Source organism: Thunnus albacares, chromosome 1 (genome assembly GCF_914725855.1).
Source record: "Thunnus albacares chromosome 1, fThuAlb1.1, whole genome shotgun sequence".
Taxonomy (NCBI): Eukaryota; Metazoa; Chordata; class Actinopteri; order Scombriformes; family Scombridae; genus Thunnus; species Thunnus albacares.
Window position 1 is genome coordinate 34755763 of NC_058106.1, and position 15833 is coordinate 34771595.

The 15833-nt window shown below is 38.2% G+C and overlaps 1 protein-coding gene across 1 annotated transcript; it reads left to right on the forward strand.

Moving 5' to 3' along the window:
* Nucleotides 1-580: 580 nt before the first annotated feature.
* Nucleotides 581-15625, forward strand: LOC122985375 (very-long-chain (3R)-3-hydroxyacyl-CoA dehydratase-like). Its single transcript, XM_044355978.1, has 11 exons — nt 581-860; nt 2997-3039; nt 3259-3332; nt 4055-4219; nt 5799-5850; nt 6264-6374; nt 8239-8366; nt 10619-10731; nt 10817-10923; nt 11025-11156; nt 12393-15625. Exons 1-11 carry the CDS (start codon nt 780-782, stop codon nt 12467-12469), a joined length of 1083 nt encoding a protein of 360 aa, XP_044211913.1. The 5' UTR covers nt 581-779; the 3' UTR covers nt 12470-15625.
* Nucleotides 15626-15833: the final 208 nt, after the last annotated feature.

The following is a 15833-nucleotide window of genomic DNA, read 5'->3' on the forward strand; positions in this document are numbered from 1 at the left end:
CTATGGTTAACTGTGATAATGCTAATGCTAATTTTCGCTAGCGAAAAACTGACTTAAAACCATTAAAACAAAGTATACTTACTGGAAAAACTGAACAGCCAACTCTTTCAATACCACCAAACAATGAACGACTTTTTAGGCGCCCAAAATGTTACAATTAACTTTCATGAACTGAAAACACGCTGTGAAATAGCGACAGCTACACCTATACTGTGAATCTGGGGTTACATGGTTACGTTACGTAATCAACGTTGTTGCCATGGTAGCAACTTGTGGATCATAATGTAGCCATGCTCTAAAGTATTCCCTGCGTTATAGTCTATTTTACTCTACATGGGACCATAATTTACAAAATCAACATCATGATGCATTGAAGAAGACTTGAAACTAGTGATTGAGACTATAAACTTATTAGGAAAGTATTTGCCGAGGTAATAAATCAAGTGAGAAGTAGGGTCATTCTAACATAGTAGCCATATTGGCTTGTGATTAAAAAGTTAATCAGAAGCTCTGGCCATAATACATGTCTGGAGGGGATCTTAAAAAAAAGTTTATGAGACTTTTATTTTGAAGCTGCTAAAGAGCGCTTTGTAGGATCTTTATTTTGAAGTCCGGTAGCGACCTCCTCCCGGAAGTGTGTTTCATCATCTGGTCCGACGTCCTATCTGCTGTGCTGGGGGGGATGGCAGACTGAGTGACAGATGAAGTGCTCGGTACATCAGTTTGCGTGAATCTTCACGTTACTTTGGCATGTATGTTAGATATCAGAGAACAGTAGAATGCAGCTGCTCACCCCTCAAGTTTACTGGGCTCAGCGGCACGGAGAGATTTATCTCCGGGTGGAGCTGAGCGATACCAAGGTAGGACAGTCCACATCATCCAACCCGAAAACTGCCTCTATATTCAGCCTTCACTTACGCACAATGGTCGTTTTTTTTTTTTGCTCAAATAATGCGTTAAAATGCCTTTAAACTTTGTTTTCTGTGTGCTGTGGTTGTAACATCTTAGCGGGATTATAAATTAGCGTTTACGTTACTGTTAGCTAAGTGATGCTGTAACCGATACAGCTATAAAATGGCTAAACTGACCTCTAACGGTAATTTATGATTGCCAGAAGAAAACAGAAAAACACAAATAAACATACATTTTTCCCTCGTTCAGAGAAATATGACGTATTTTAAAAAGTAAAGTAGTAATGTATGTTTTTTGCTGCCTTAATAGTACCGTATAACTAGGAAAGACATCCTTTGTCTGTCGTCGGGGTCTGTTTTTAAATGTAACCTAAAGAAGTTTGTTATCTAATTGTGAACCTAAAAATGGGTTCACATTTTTCAAATCTCTTAAAACAACAGTCAAGAGCCCAAATGAACATTGAAACATGTTTTTCTTGCTGTAATCATTCCTCCTGTTCATACTGACCATTAGAAGATCCCTTCATAATGCGCTTACAATGTAAGTGATGGGGGACAAAATCCACAGTCCTCCTCTGCAAAAATGTATTTAAAAGTTTATCTGAAGTTAATATGAAGCTAATATGAGTCAAATCAAGTAGATATCAACAGTGAAACACTGTCCAAGGAAACACAAAGGCAGATATCCTCTTGATATGACTAACTCAGACCGCTGAAGCCACATATAAGCTTCACATCAACTTTTAAACCTGACTGTTGTTTTAAGGCAGGCTTGAAAAATTGTGAATCTTTTCTTTTAACATTACAAAGCAATTCTCCAAACTGTCTCAATGATTTTGACTTACTGGAGAATTACAGCTGAAAATGACAGCTCTATTGTGACTTCCTTGTTTGTAGCAGCACTACACAGTTACCAGCTCAACAACATGACTTGTAATTTTCCTCCATAATGAAACAGTTATTCTCAGATCAGTATCAGAAGACGGTCTTTAAGTCAGCATGATTGTTCTCTATGTGTCAACCAATCAAAACCTGTGTGTATAAGGAATTGTTTGAGTTTTGGGTGGGTCGCTTCTTAAACTTTATTTTTACAGTATAGCTATACATGAAATACTGGTTCCTCTCCTCCTCTGCATTTCAAACTCCTCCATCTTCGTCCTGCATCTGTTCAACTAATGTCTCATAAAAGATGCATGAATTTTAATGGTAGTTCTGGATCTTGTTCAGCCTCTTTGGTGAATTACCAGAAACAGGCTGACAGAAGAACACCTGTCATGTGACCCATGTTGGGCCTATTCATACAAAAGAGTAGGGTTTCAACTAATTATTATTTTCATTATCGATAATTCTGTTGATTATTTTCTCGATTAGTTGTTTGGTCTATAAAATGTCAAAAATTGTGAAAAATGTCGATCACTGTTTCCCAAAGCCAGTCAACAACCCAAAGATACTCATTTTATTATCATAGAGGACTAAAGAAACCAGAAAATATTCACATTTAAGAAGCTGGAATAAGAGAATTTGGACATTTTCTTTGTAAAAAAATGACTCAAACGGTTAATTGATTAAAAAAAATAGTTGGCGATTAATTTAATAGTTGTCAGCTGATCGATTAAATTGTTGCAGCTCTGCAAATGAGGTTAGACTAAATATTAGAAACACCTCTCAGTATGATGCAATTAATTAGCATCACGTTACAGCCTCCCTTAAACAGCCTCAACAAAAAGTGGAACATTATAACCTTCATGAAGGTAAGATTTATCGTAGCGTTTTTGTATTATGACTGCATTAGTTTTAAATAGGTTTACCTAATAAACTGGCATCTTAGTTTAAAGTGATTTTCCATATTTTTCTTATTGTCAAATCTCATTAAAAGACATCTTGTGACTGAGCACCACAGACAACGTAGAGAAGTTGAAAAGTATAGAGAGACGGACTGGTTTTTGTCTTTATTGGAATTTGTTAACAATAAGAAAAATTCAGAATATCTCCAGCTTACTCTTCCTCTAAGTTCCACGTCATAGTTTTGTCCATCGTTTGCATCAGTGTTGGGTTGGTTGTGATGGCTGCATTTGTGTTTTTCAGAATCTGGACATCAGCCTGCAAGAGAAAACACTTCAGTTCAGAGGTTGGTGTTTGCATGAAAGAGGGAAAAATGTAGATTCACTAAGAACCTTTTAATAGAAATTACTTAGCTGCATTATGAACATTTTTAAATGAAATGTTGTAAAGGTGTTCCACAAACTCTCAAGTCCTTTCATATTATTTTTGAGGTCTGTTATGAAGGCAGTTTCCACATGAAACACAATATAAATCCTAATACTGCTATCGTAATATTGTTCCTCAGCACAGGGCCACGGAGCTAAAGGAGATAATGAATACACCTTCAGTTTGGAGTTCCTGGAAGCTGTCAGACCTGAGGTATTGATTGTGGGATTGAAACTTGTTTTTGCCTCTTTGCAATATGATTTACATTTTTGACACATAACACATTGTGTTATCTGCAGGTGTTGATATCACAGACTGTTAAGGTGCAGATGTTAATGTGATCAGCTCACAACCTTCCTGTTTTTACTTCAAGGAAAACTAGAAATAAATATTGCAAATAAAATGATAGAAGACCTAACAGATTCCTTGGCTACTTTTTTAAAAAATATTCTGCCAAGACAAACTTAAGCCGATTACACAATAGCACATTTCATTCATTTTTCTATTCATGTTCAAATAAAAAAATCAGCACCTCGATTCATAACATAGAATAAATGAACGACTGTATGATAATGCGTCTGAGCGCTGATTGACTGAGTGCACCAGCTCGAAATCACTGCTGTCAAAGTCAAGGTGAACGCTGATTGAAAAACGCCTCCCTGCTGAAGTGAGCCTTGATTAGCTGGAACACCGCAGCTCTGGATATTCAGTCATATTATTATCCGTGATTTTATTTCTGAAACAAAGTGCTGCAGGTTTTTATTCCACTTTACAACTAAAAAGCATTCAGATGCAGCTTAGGGCTCAGCAGAGTGACTTAAACTATGATGTCTGGTGGTTCTAATCGTCCCACAGTTATGTGTCCTTTAACCATCCAAGGCTTTATATCATTTTCTAATACTGTGTCCGTTTGTGTCCGTTATGGTGGAATCCAGTTCAACCATAAATCCACCCAGCGTCAGGTGGACATCAAAGTGAGGAAGCAGGAGGAGCGCTGGTGGGACCGACTGACACTGCAGGAGAAGAAGCCTCTGTTTCTGGCTCCTGACTTCGACCGCTGGCTGGAAGAGTCCGACGCTGAGATGGAGCTTCAGGCGAAGGTAGGAAAAATCATGACAGATAAAAATAAAACCTCTCTGACGAAAAAGTTGTAAATAGAGTAAAATGTGTTCTACTTTGGGAAAAGGCTGCTTTATTTTGTGCGGTGTGACTTTGGAGTGTTTATGCAAACATACATGAGCCTGTTGTGAAGCAAAATTACCACAAAATGCAAATAGTCGGTGCAGCCAACATAAAGAAAGAGGCCTTTTAGCCATGCTAGCGGCATAGCTCTGGGGATGTCATTGTTGGTGTGTCTCTCATTCAAGTGGTCAGTGCACCACTTTAGTCCAGACTGAAATATCTCAACAACTATTAGATGGATTTCCATAAAATTTTGCACAGATATTCATCATTCTCCAGAGTATTTATCTTACTGACATTGGTGATCTCCTGACTTCCTCTTGCACCATCATGTCAAATTTTTAATTAGTGTAGTACTTTCGTTTATTACCAAATTCCTGCCAAACTAATGACACTCACATCGGCTTCAGTTGTACTCTGTGTTTAGTGCTAATAAGCAAACGTTAAGCTAAGCTAAGATCGTGAACTTGGTAAAAAAATTATACTTGCTTAGCATCAGCATGTTAGCAGGCTGAGGCTCAAAGTGCCGCTCCGCCTTAGCACAGCCTCACAGAGCCGCTAGCATGGTTGTAAACTCTTAACAACCACGTAAACAGCGGGGTTTTTTTTAGCCTTGGATTCTCCTCATGATTAGCCTTGCAAAGCTAGCCCACAAAACTTTGCATTGCTCATTGTGGTCTGGCGAGTCTCCATTTGGTACAGGTGTAATTTTTCAAATAAACTGTCTGACAGTAGTCTTCTTTCACCGGGATGCTTATGTAAAAACCTCCCACACACAACTGGTCGCAACAGTCGCTGCGCTGTCGCAGTTTTCAAACTGGAAAAGCAAAATGTCAGGCGAACTCTACTGACGTTTTCTTAAATGATCATTTTGGAATAAAACTGAGCTGAGATGAGTTTGTCTGTGAGTCGGAGCCTCTTCTCATAGTCTTCTAATTGGTTTGGTTTGATCTCAAAGGATGTTTTCCAGACTTCAGGTTTGTAGCAAAAACTGACCTCAAAATTTATCAAGAATACTTTTTGCTTTATAATTATTTCACTGAAGCCCTTCTCTGTTTATGGTTGTGGATTATTTTAGATTTCTGCCTCCTCAGATTTCTTAAATTAAATGTCTGTTTGCTCCTATAAACTCAACATTTTTAGCTATTTTGCTTCACTTCAGATTTTCAGTTTTCATTTGATTTAATTTTACTGCCATTTTTATCCAACATGTGTGTGTCTACATAGTGTTAATATGACATGTTGGTACTGAATTTACAGTCGCTTGATACACATTTATGAATTTAGAATCTTGTTTTTGTTTGTAAATGTCTTCCTGGACGGTGAGCAGAACTTTTTAAAAGCACCAAATTAAATGATTCAGTCAGTCAAGCTCTGGGTCTAATTAAGAATATGAGAGATCTTATCTCATATTCATTAGATTTAAGTTAAATTGGAATAATATAGAACATGTGTGGTCATTGCAAAGTGAGACTCTGATGGTGTGTTTTCTTGCAGGAGGAAGAAAAGATAAACAGGATAAGTGTGGAGTCGAGAGTTCGTGAAGACCGTAAGTCACACTGAGCGTCTTTCCTGCAAACAATCAAAAACCTGCAGACACGTGTCTGTCTGGAGTTTTATCATATATGTTATTAATATCTAGTTGACATTGTGAGTGTATGTGATGTGCTATTGTGTGTAGCTTTGTATTATGTTTCCTGTGTGTTTTTTTGCTTTGTACTGTTTGTTATTGTGCTGTTAAATGTTTTAATTGTGAGCTGCTGAAGAGACTGCAGATGAAAATTAGCTATAAGCTAACTTTAGTACAGTACATCAAATGGTAACATTTATGTTAAACACTGCACATGGTCCCAATAAATACATAAATAAATAAACTATACAAATCTACTGTCATGAAGGGAGGATTTTGCAGGAATGTTATCAGCATGAATTGATTTTAATTATCATCTTCTTTTTCCTCAGCTTACCTCGGACTGAAGAGAGGCTACTTGTTCATGTACAACCTGGTGCAGTTCCTGGGATTCTCCTGGATCTTTGTCAACATGACTGTTCGACTCTTCATTCTTGGTCAAGGTTTGTAAGAAACTCACATCGTCTGCCATCAGAAGTTAAAGCGAAACAGTTAAATGTAACCTGCTAAGAAACATTTTTGGCTGGTCGAAGTCATTAACACAACATGTCAGGTAAAGGTTTATTAAAGTATGTGTGACGTCTGGCTAAACCATTGTACTGTTGGTCAAAATACACAGAATTTGTCTTATTTATCTCCCATATTTTCCTGCTGACAACGGTTTGGTTGAGTTATAGTATCAGACCTTTGGACCCACAGTGGAGTCATTTGTTTACACACTGTAACATGTAGATTATTAGATTATGCTGTACAAACATTTGGGAGGAATTTTTACACGTGTTGGAGCTGTAAAAAGAAGGACAATGTGTTTGTTTAAAGATTGGTGGAGTTTAAAGGATAAAATCGTGGTTTATTACTTTTATTTTTGTAATTATGTCCTTCATTTCTATCGATTATGATAACATTATGGTCGCCGAAGTAATTATTGAGATCTAAGGACGCGGCAACAAGTCAAACAGGTGATGAAACACAAGCGGTCAGATGTTCAGATAGTTTGTAAACCAGACAGCAGTTTAGGAAGATTAACCACTTTAATTGGAGGTAAAACTAAAAGTGAGTGTGCCAGAAGTGTCTGCAATAAGCCCTCAATGCCCCCAAAACTACAGTAAGTACAGCAGGTCAAAGTTAAACCAAGAATTCACTCTGAAGACTCTGATGGATGTTTACAACAGACGGTTTATTTAATAATTTAACTTTTTACATTTGCTCTTCATGGTGGTTTATTTATAACCTGTCTCATCAGCTGACTGCTTGCGTTTCTTGTTCCATCAACCTTCTTTTCTGTGACGTTACCTGATCTCAGTAATTACAAGTACAATGTTGTAGAGCTGCAACGATTAGTCAGTTAATTGATCTGAGTCATTTTTTAAGAAAACTGCTAAAATTATCTGGTTCCAGCTTCTTAAATTTGAGTATTTTCTGGTTTCTTTGGTCTTCTATGATAGTAAATTGAACATCTTTGGGTTGTGGATTGTTGGTCGGGACAATCTTGGGTATCTTGGACATTTTTCACCATTTTTCTGACATTTTAAAGACCGAACGACTAATCAGTTAAAAAAAAAAAAGACCCAAATTGTGATCAACTAGAGTTTTTCTTTTAATCTTAAATGCTGAACGCTGTGATGATAATAACAGAGTTCTCCGGTTGGCCTGAGTTGTTTCTTTAAAATACCATACTAGTGGTTTTACATGCTTTAGTCCACTAACTAGACTGTGCACTTAAACCATTTTCCAAATCTACTAGTTTCTAGTTCTAGTTTCAGTTAATGCTATAAAAAAAATCTACTTGCAGAGACTTAATCCATCAACTCTTTGTCAGTTACATTATTGTTGTGCTTCATTCAATACATCACACAAATCTCTGTGACAGTGAAAACAAAAACACTCAACGTGAAACAAAAGTGACAGACTGTAGAGGGACGGACTAAAAAAAGAATAAAGACAAGAATAGAACTAAAACAATCGTCCTCATCAATAGCCTTTGAATTTTATGGACAAAATAATTCATTACTGAACAACAGTTTTTTGGTGGGGTTGAGTGTTACTGGAACACAAAAACAGCAGAGAGACGAACACAATTAGCAGCACTATGCAGGAAAATAAAACAAACGGGAGGTCCAGAAAATACTGAGAGAGAGGTCTGTGTTTTTGTTCGTGAGGAGCTATTCACAGACGAAGCTCATTTGAATAGAAACAGGAACACGACCACACAGCAGGGATTTGTTTTGCAAATGATGAGGATTATGGATAGTGGCTCATGCAATGCGCTGTTTAATTATGTCTGTTTGTTTCTCTCGTCCTCCACAGATTCGTTCTACGATACCTTCCACACCACGGCCGATATGATGTACTTCTGTCAGATGTTGGCCGTGATCGAGGTCGTTAATCCCTTGTTGGGTCTGGTTAAGACTGGGTTTTTTCCTGCTATGATACAGGTAATAACAGGGGGAGTCATCATCAGTTATCATTTTATTGTGAGTTTGTCCTCTTCAACCCTGAAGATGAAGACTCAAGCAACATTTAGGCTCTTTACTGTCACAACTGTAGTATTTTAATTTGTGGCCTTTGTTGAGGTCATCAAACAAACTTACAAAATACATTTACTGTTAAGAGAAGAAATAATATTCAAATATATAACACAATAAACACAATGGACAATGGCTTCATACATATTAGAACTGGGCGATTAATCAAATTTTATTTTCAATTACAATTTTGGCTTGAAACGATTATGAAAACAAGAAAATGGAACCCAAACTCACTCACTGAGAATCCACATATGAAGCGAGACGTGAGCAGCACATAAAAGCTTTTTAACTGTTTAATCCACACCGAGTCCAACCTGCGATTAGAGTCTCACCATAACCCCTAACCCCTAACCCCTAACCCCTAACACTAACCCTAACCCTAAACCCTAAACCCTAACCCCAACCCTAACCCCTAACCCTGGCCCTTACCCTAACCTTAACCTTGTCCACAGAAGCAGCCATCTGTCAGCTACAGCTTCTGGGGAGCTCACAGACAGACTGGGAGCCGTGATCAATTAATGTAGATACCGTTAATAATTTCAAAATGCATATACAGATTTTAAACAGATTTCTGTGCAGATTACGCTTAAAGGTGACAGAAACAGACTCTGAGCTTAAAAAAAACAAGAGGGGTCTGTGTGAGATGCGCATCACTCCTGCGTGTCTTGGACTCTGTGTGAAATATACATTTAATAAAATGGAAATGTGTCTGTTCTGTGAGTCAAAGTGTAATCGTGTTAAATAATCATGATTTCAATATTGACCAAATTAATCTTGATTATGATTTTTACCATAATCCAGCAGCCCTAATACATACATTACATGGCTAAAAGTATGTGGATGCCTGAACTTTAAATCTATACGTTATCATTGCACAAAATCACGGGCATTAATCTGCTGCTATGACAGGTTTTCAACACAATTTTATAACCTGCTCATATTCAGCCACAAGAGCCACTAGTGAAGTCCAACCCTGATGTTGGGTGATGAGGTCTGGCATGCAGTTGGTGTCCCAGTTCATCCCAGAGGTGTTGGGTGGGGTTGCAGTCGGGGCTCTGTACAGGCCAGTCAAGTTCGTCCACACCAAACTGGGAAAATCATTTCTTTATGGAGCTGTCATCATGTTGAAACAGGAAAGGACCTTCCACTCCGACTTATGGAGGCAATTAAATATAATTGTATTAAGCATTTATAGCTAGCATTAGCATTAGCCTCAGACCATACGCACACAAAAATGTTAACATGTAAATTAAGGGTCAATAATTATGTCCAACCGTGAGCCATTAACCAGCCCAGTGGAAATACAGGCCTATATGTTTAATAACCTCTATAAGTCATTTAAGAACAAGATTTATTTATAACACTGTTTAGGACTGTATCTGAGAGCAGATGTCATATTTCACATCAGTAAGTGAAGAACAGAGTTGGAGCTCATGTTCATACGTATATAGATGTATTTTATTGGTTATTCACATGCAAACAGCTGCCTGGATTTATTTATTTATTGATACAGGATTCATGTTTCTGTAAAAGGTGTTACAGTAGTTCCCGTACATTATCAGACCACATCCTGCATCACCTGAAGTCATAGCGTTCTTTCCAGGAAAGTTCGACTTGTTTAGCTACTAAATAGAGAAACTGTTGCTGTACATTTATTGATACCCAATGAAATTGTTGTTTTTTTTTTAATTAATTCACTCTGTGATACTGTGACTGGCTCACAATGGAAATTATTTTGCTTATTCACAAACAAGTATCCTGAAAAGCATAAATCTGACCCTCTCTCAAACTTGCTTGATGTTGTTTACAGTATCAATCAGGAACTTGTAGGAGAAAACACAAGCAGAATCAATCACAGTGTTTGTACGTATGTGATATTTCCAAAGCTCTGGTGAAGCCTACAGCTAAGCTACAGGGGTATGTTCTTATGATCTGTAGTCATGTGCTCCTTAATTCACAACTATAGTTTCAGCTTTACTTGTGCCAGATGTAAATCGCACCATATTTGGCTCATGGTCAGGGGAGGTCCATCAAAAAAACAACAACTTTAAACTGTATTTAAGAGGATTTCATCACCATCAAGTAGTTCAGGTAGTGTGCGTTGCCTCACAGTGAGATAAACCTGGCGTCTCTCTTTATTCTGCTCTTTGATGTTACAGGTGGCAGGGAGGAACGTCATTCTCTTCGTCATCTTCGGCAGCTTGGAGGACATGCAGAACAAACCCGTCGTCTTCTTCGTGTTCTACCTGTGGAGCACCATCGAGATCTTCAGGTCAGCACCACCCCTCTCTCTCCCCTCTCCCGGTGAACACATGTTGTTGCCTGCAGTAACATCAGACCTTCCTTCTCTACACCAGGTACCCTTTCTACATGCTGGCCTGCATCGGCACAGAGTGGAAGATGTTAACGTGGCTGAGATACAGCATCTGGATCCCTCTGTACCCGCTGGGGGTCGTAGCTGAAGGTTAGTGGCTTCTGTTGTGTGTTTGTTAGTTAGATATGTGATGTGTTACACATGATGCTAGCAGCTGCTGACGGTGTGTGTCGTCCTGTGTATATTTCCAGCGGTGGCGGTGATCCAGTCCCTGCCCATCTTTGATGAGACCCGTCTGTTCAGCCTCCCCCTCCCCGCGGTGCTGGGGCACTCTTTAAGCTTCTCGTACACTCTGCAGCTCTACCTGGTCCTCATGTTCCTGGGTGAGACATCCACTGACACACCACCACGTCTCCAGAAAGATAACCAAATAAAACTTACATGTCTTTTTTAGAAATCTCAACTTGTTGCCCTTCCTGCCTACGTGGATTGTTCCACAGCATCTGATGTTCTCGGGGCTAAAGATTAATTTAGTTTCCCTCCAAGAACTGGCAACGATTACTGACAGAGACATAACGTTACTGAATAACAGTAATGAAAGATGCTGCTTGTTAATTTAACAGGTCAAATATTCAAAAGTTGATTTTGTGAGCAACTTTTTTACATTAAAAAGTCAAAGCTCATTTGTCCAAAATAACTGTTGGGAACATTTATTTGGACAAGTGTGTGGTGTGTAGGTCGTTTATGACAGAACAAAATGAAAAATAATTAGTTGCCGTCAGTATTTTCTGACATAGTTTAGCTTCATTTGATTAACACTGCAACAAAATAATATTGATTGACTGATTGTGATAGTTGTATCTTTATGAGATCATTTCAATCTGCTAAAAATGCTTGTTTAAGTTCTAATTCAGCCTATTTGTTAAAACATAAAAAATATTTTGTGGATCTGCAGTTTTTATCCTTTTTTTCCTTAATAATGAAAGGCAGTTTTTGACTGTGCCTTACCAATGTTTTACCTCATTTATTAGAAATTCGTGTACATCACTGCTGAAGATTTTCAAAAACATACTTGGATTTTTTTTTTCAAAATTGTGGTAAAATTTAATTTCACTTCACTTTTGCACAGTTATTGATGGTAATGCTGTTATAGAGTCTTTGATAAGACAGAAAGAAATAAAAGGAAACTTGTTTTTAGCATGTTTAGATTCTCTGCACATTGAATGTCATCGTGTAGGTAATTTAACATAAAGCTGTGGCTGCGTGGAATGCAGGACAAACACGTTACATAATGTAAAACAGTCATAAGTTTTGGAAAATAGTCTGCAATAAATGCATGAAAGCACTGGTGAACTTGTGAAGTTGTCAGTCAGATATTAACAAATAGTCTGGATGTATTTGGGACACCAGTGACTTCATTGGATTTTCATTATCTTGTGCAAATATGTCTCTGAAAATGCAGCATGTGGAGTGATGGGATGAGTTACTTGAAGCGTCTTTTAGAGCAGTGAAATGCAAATAAGTCTGCAGAGAAAAAGAAAGCTGCAGCCGCCCAGTGAGAAAAAAGTGACTACGACTCTATAAACTAAACGCTGACAGACGTTTCTTCTGTTTTTCAGGACTTTTCATCAATTTCCGACACCTGTACAAGCAGAGGAGGAGACGATACCGCTCCAGGAAAAGGAAAGTCCACTAACTGATCAGCACGTTGCACACACCCTGAACTGCTGTCCACTTCAAGATATTTCTTTTTTCTTATTGCCTTTTCCTTCACACACACACACACACAACAACACACACAGATAGACTTGATGTCGGAGTACTGGTCACTTTATTCCTCCACTGGGTGAACTGGTCACCTTCTCCAGACCCAAACCATGTAAATCCTACCAGCTCAATGACTCACTGTTGAACAGACGTCACCTGAAAACACCGTACAGGTCGTTCTTTGCTACTGTGAGTTTGAGTTGTAATAATGTTTATTATCTAAACACTAGAGGTGTCTGTCTGGTACACACTCTGTTTATTTCTGTTGATGTTCCACACTCCTCCTACTCCCAATAATGGTCAACCGAACAGCAATCAGAGTTCACATTATAGCAGTTTATTTCCCAAAACTTCAGAGATGAGCAGTACTCAGGACAACAAACAAAAATCCACTAATCCCAACTCTAAACTTCCCCAACAAAAAGCAAAGTTTAAAAAAAGCTCTTATCTAACTCCTGACTATAACAACATTCAATTCAATTTTATTTATATAGCAACAAATCCAACAATTCCCCCATGAGCAGCACTCAGTGACAGCGGCGAGGAAAAACTCCCCTTTAACAGGAAGAAACCTCAAGCAGAACCGGGCTGTAGGTGGGCGACTCAGAGAAGCATAATATTAACAATAATAACAATAATAATAATAATAATAATAGAGATATGACTAGTAATAATAGCAGGAGAAGGTGTCGAGGCAAGACACCCACAGGACCACACCACCATCCCCACAGACCTTGACGTCCCCAATCCGGACTCAGGATTAATGCTACAGGAATGTGTACAGATGGAGAGGAGCTCAGTGCATCATGGGAAGTCCCCCAGCAGTCTATGCCTACAGCAGCATAACTAGGGGCTGGTCCAAGGTGAGCCTGGCTGGCCCTAAATATAAACATGAAAAATGATTTACAAAAAGAAGGAAGCTTCTCACTTCTACTGACTGCGACCTTAGTTTTAAATATCTACAGCGAACAATGATTTCTACGTTTCTATGCACAAATTTTCAGGTAAGAAAGTTACTAAACACACTCGGCCGCTGTGTCTTAGTTCAACCACACTAACACTGATCACAGATACTCTCGGCTAACACACACAACTCTAAGAGTCAGCAGAAAGGCCTCCATGTTTTGGAAACGGGAGACAGAGGGAAGGGAAGGTTGGCGTCAGCCGGTGTTTAAATCATCCGTGTTAGCCAATCAGCTAACAGCAATCCCGTCACCTGAGCCAATCAGAGAGAAATCCACCTGCAGCTCATCTCACACACACTGAGGAGGGGAGGAGAGAAAGAGCTTTTAATACAGGAATAAAACAAATAAATGTCTTTTTTTTTTATTCCCCAATGCTCAAAAAACACTTGTTTGGTCTTTTTCATCATTTTGAATCAGTTCAGATGCCGTAGCATGAAAACACTGAGCTGCAAACAGTCAGCGTTATATTGAGATTCTGGTTGGTGTCAGAACTTCATCACTAACACTGAGCTTCAGACGAAGCTGTGAGTAATTCACTGTTTTAAATATTAACCAGGTCATGCAAATTACTGTAGCGAATACACAATCCTTCATAAAGACCCGTACGTTAGTCTATGATAACAGCACCTGTCTGTGCTTACACCTCATCAAGCTAAATGTTTTGTTTTTTTGCAGTGAAATTGTAACTCTGTCCATTTAAAGCTGCACGAGGAAATAACAAAACCATGAATGAAAACCTCTGAAGTTCCTGTTCTCATTAGTGAAGACAGACTGAGATGCTAACAGCTGTTGATGCTGTTGAACTTTGAGAGAGGAGGTGGGATGTAAAAATTTGAAAATATATGACTTCAGTGCCCCTCAGTGGTAGCATTGAAAGATACAGCAGTGCCCTCATGGATTCACCTTGTTACATAAATATAATGGCAATTTAACATGTTGATCATGCCTGATTGAAAAGAACTTAATATAAAAGACACCACATTTTTATCTGAATAACAAGAAGCCTTTACTTTAACAGGTAGATGAAGCCAGTTAACGTTATAGACTCTGTGTCTTAAAGGCGGTTACGATGCTGTCAGAACAACCTGCTCTTTTGTGTTTGTGAGCCTGGTTGTGTTCATCCTGCCACTGTCAGGCGTCACTTCTTGAGAAATGCAACAGTTGTTTTTTTTTTTTTATCACATTTTACCCTCCAGCACATCACAGCCTTGACTACTTGCATTCAGTGTTTACTACAAGCTGCAGTCTGTCTTCACACTGCACCGATTTCATTTTTATACAAATAAAAAAACTTGACACGGCATCATAAAAAATACTCCACCAGAGATATTAACCAAATTTAGGAGATACTTATGTGTTTTAAAAATTATTGTATTTTTATCTCTCAAATCTCAAAAAATATCTGTATCAGTGTCACAAATCCAGTATTGGTCCGATTTCTTTATCTAAATATCTTTTGCTGCAGCTTTAAGATCTAACATGCCGCTCGTATTCTCTCAGACGGTTCACGTCAGCTTCTCAAAGCTTTCTAAAGGTTTCATAAACGGATCCGAGCTGAACATCTGATGATTAACGGCAGCGGGGAAATCATGTGGATGAACGGATGGATTTAAATGTTCACAGTTTTAACTATGAATCTTTGATATGATGGTTTGTTCCAGTTTGAGCCCAGACTGCAATATGAGAAGCATCCACACTAACACAACGAAGTCAATACTGTAACCTTTTTTAAGTCAGAAAGTTTTATTGATGTCGAATGAATATCAGAATATTTCAGGGATTGTTAAATATCCCGATGAGCCGTCCGTCACTGACTGTACATGACTTTAAAAAATGTTTTGTCCTTTCTAATCACTTCACGTTTGAGCCTTTTACTTTATTTTTTTTTTAATATTTATTTGTGTTCACTGAGTTGTTGCTTTTCATATGTTTTGTTTGTTTTCAGTTGATTTACATCTGTAGTGGACACACAGCTTGATACAGACACACAGTCGACTGTTTGCTGTACAGATTATTGGTGCGTTTTGTCCGTCGGCAGACGAATGCTGGCGTTTGGATTATAAGTCACACGTGTGGTTTTCTGACAATGTTCTTGAATAAAATAAACATCAGAGTTCCTACTTTGGAGGTGAGGTGTGTTTTCTCAGATATCTGTTCCTGCCTTGTCATCGAAAAAACAAATTTAAGGTTATTTATTTAAGTATTTTTCCACCAGGACATCCCAACACATGTTCATTTCACAAGCTTGTTTGATGCTCTTATGCGTTTTAAAATCAATCAGCATAAAGACACTTTATATGTCAGTATATCAGGGGAAGATTGTTTTTC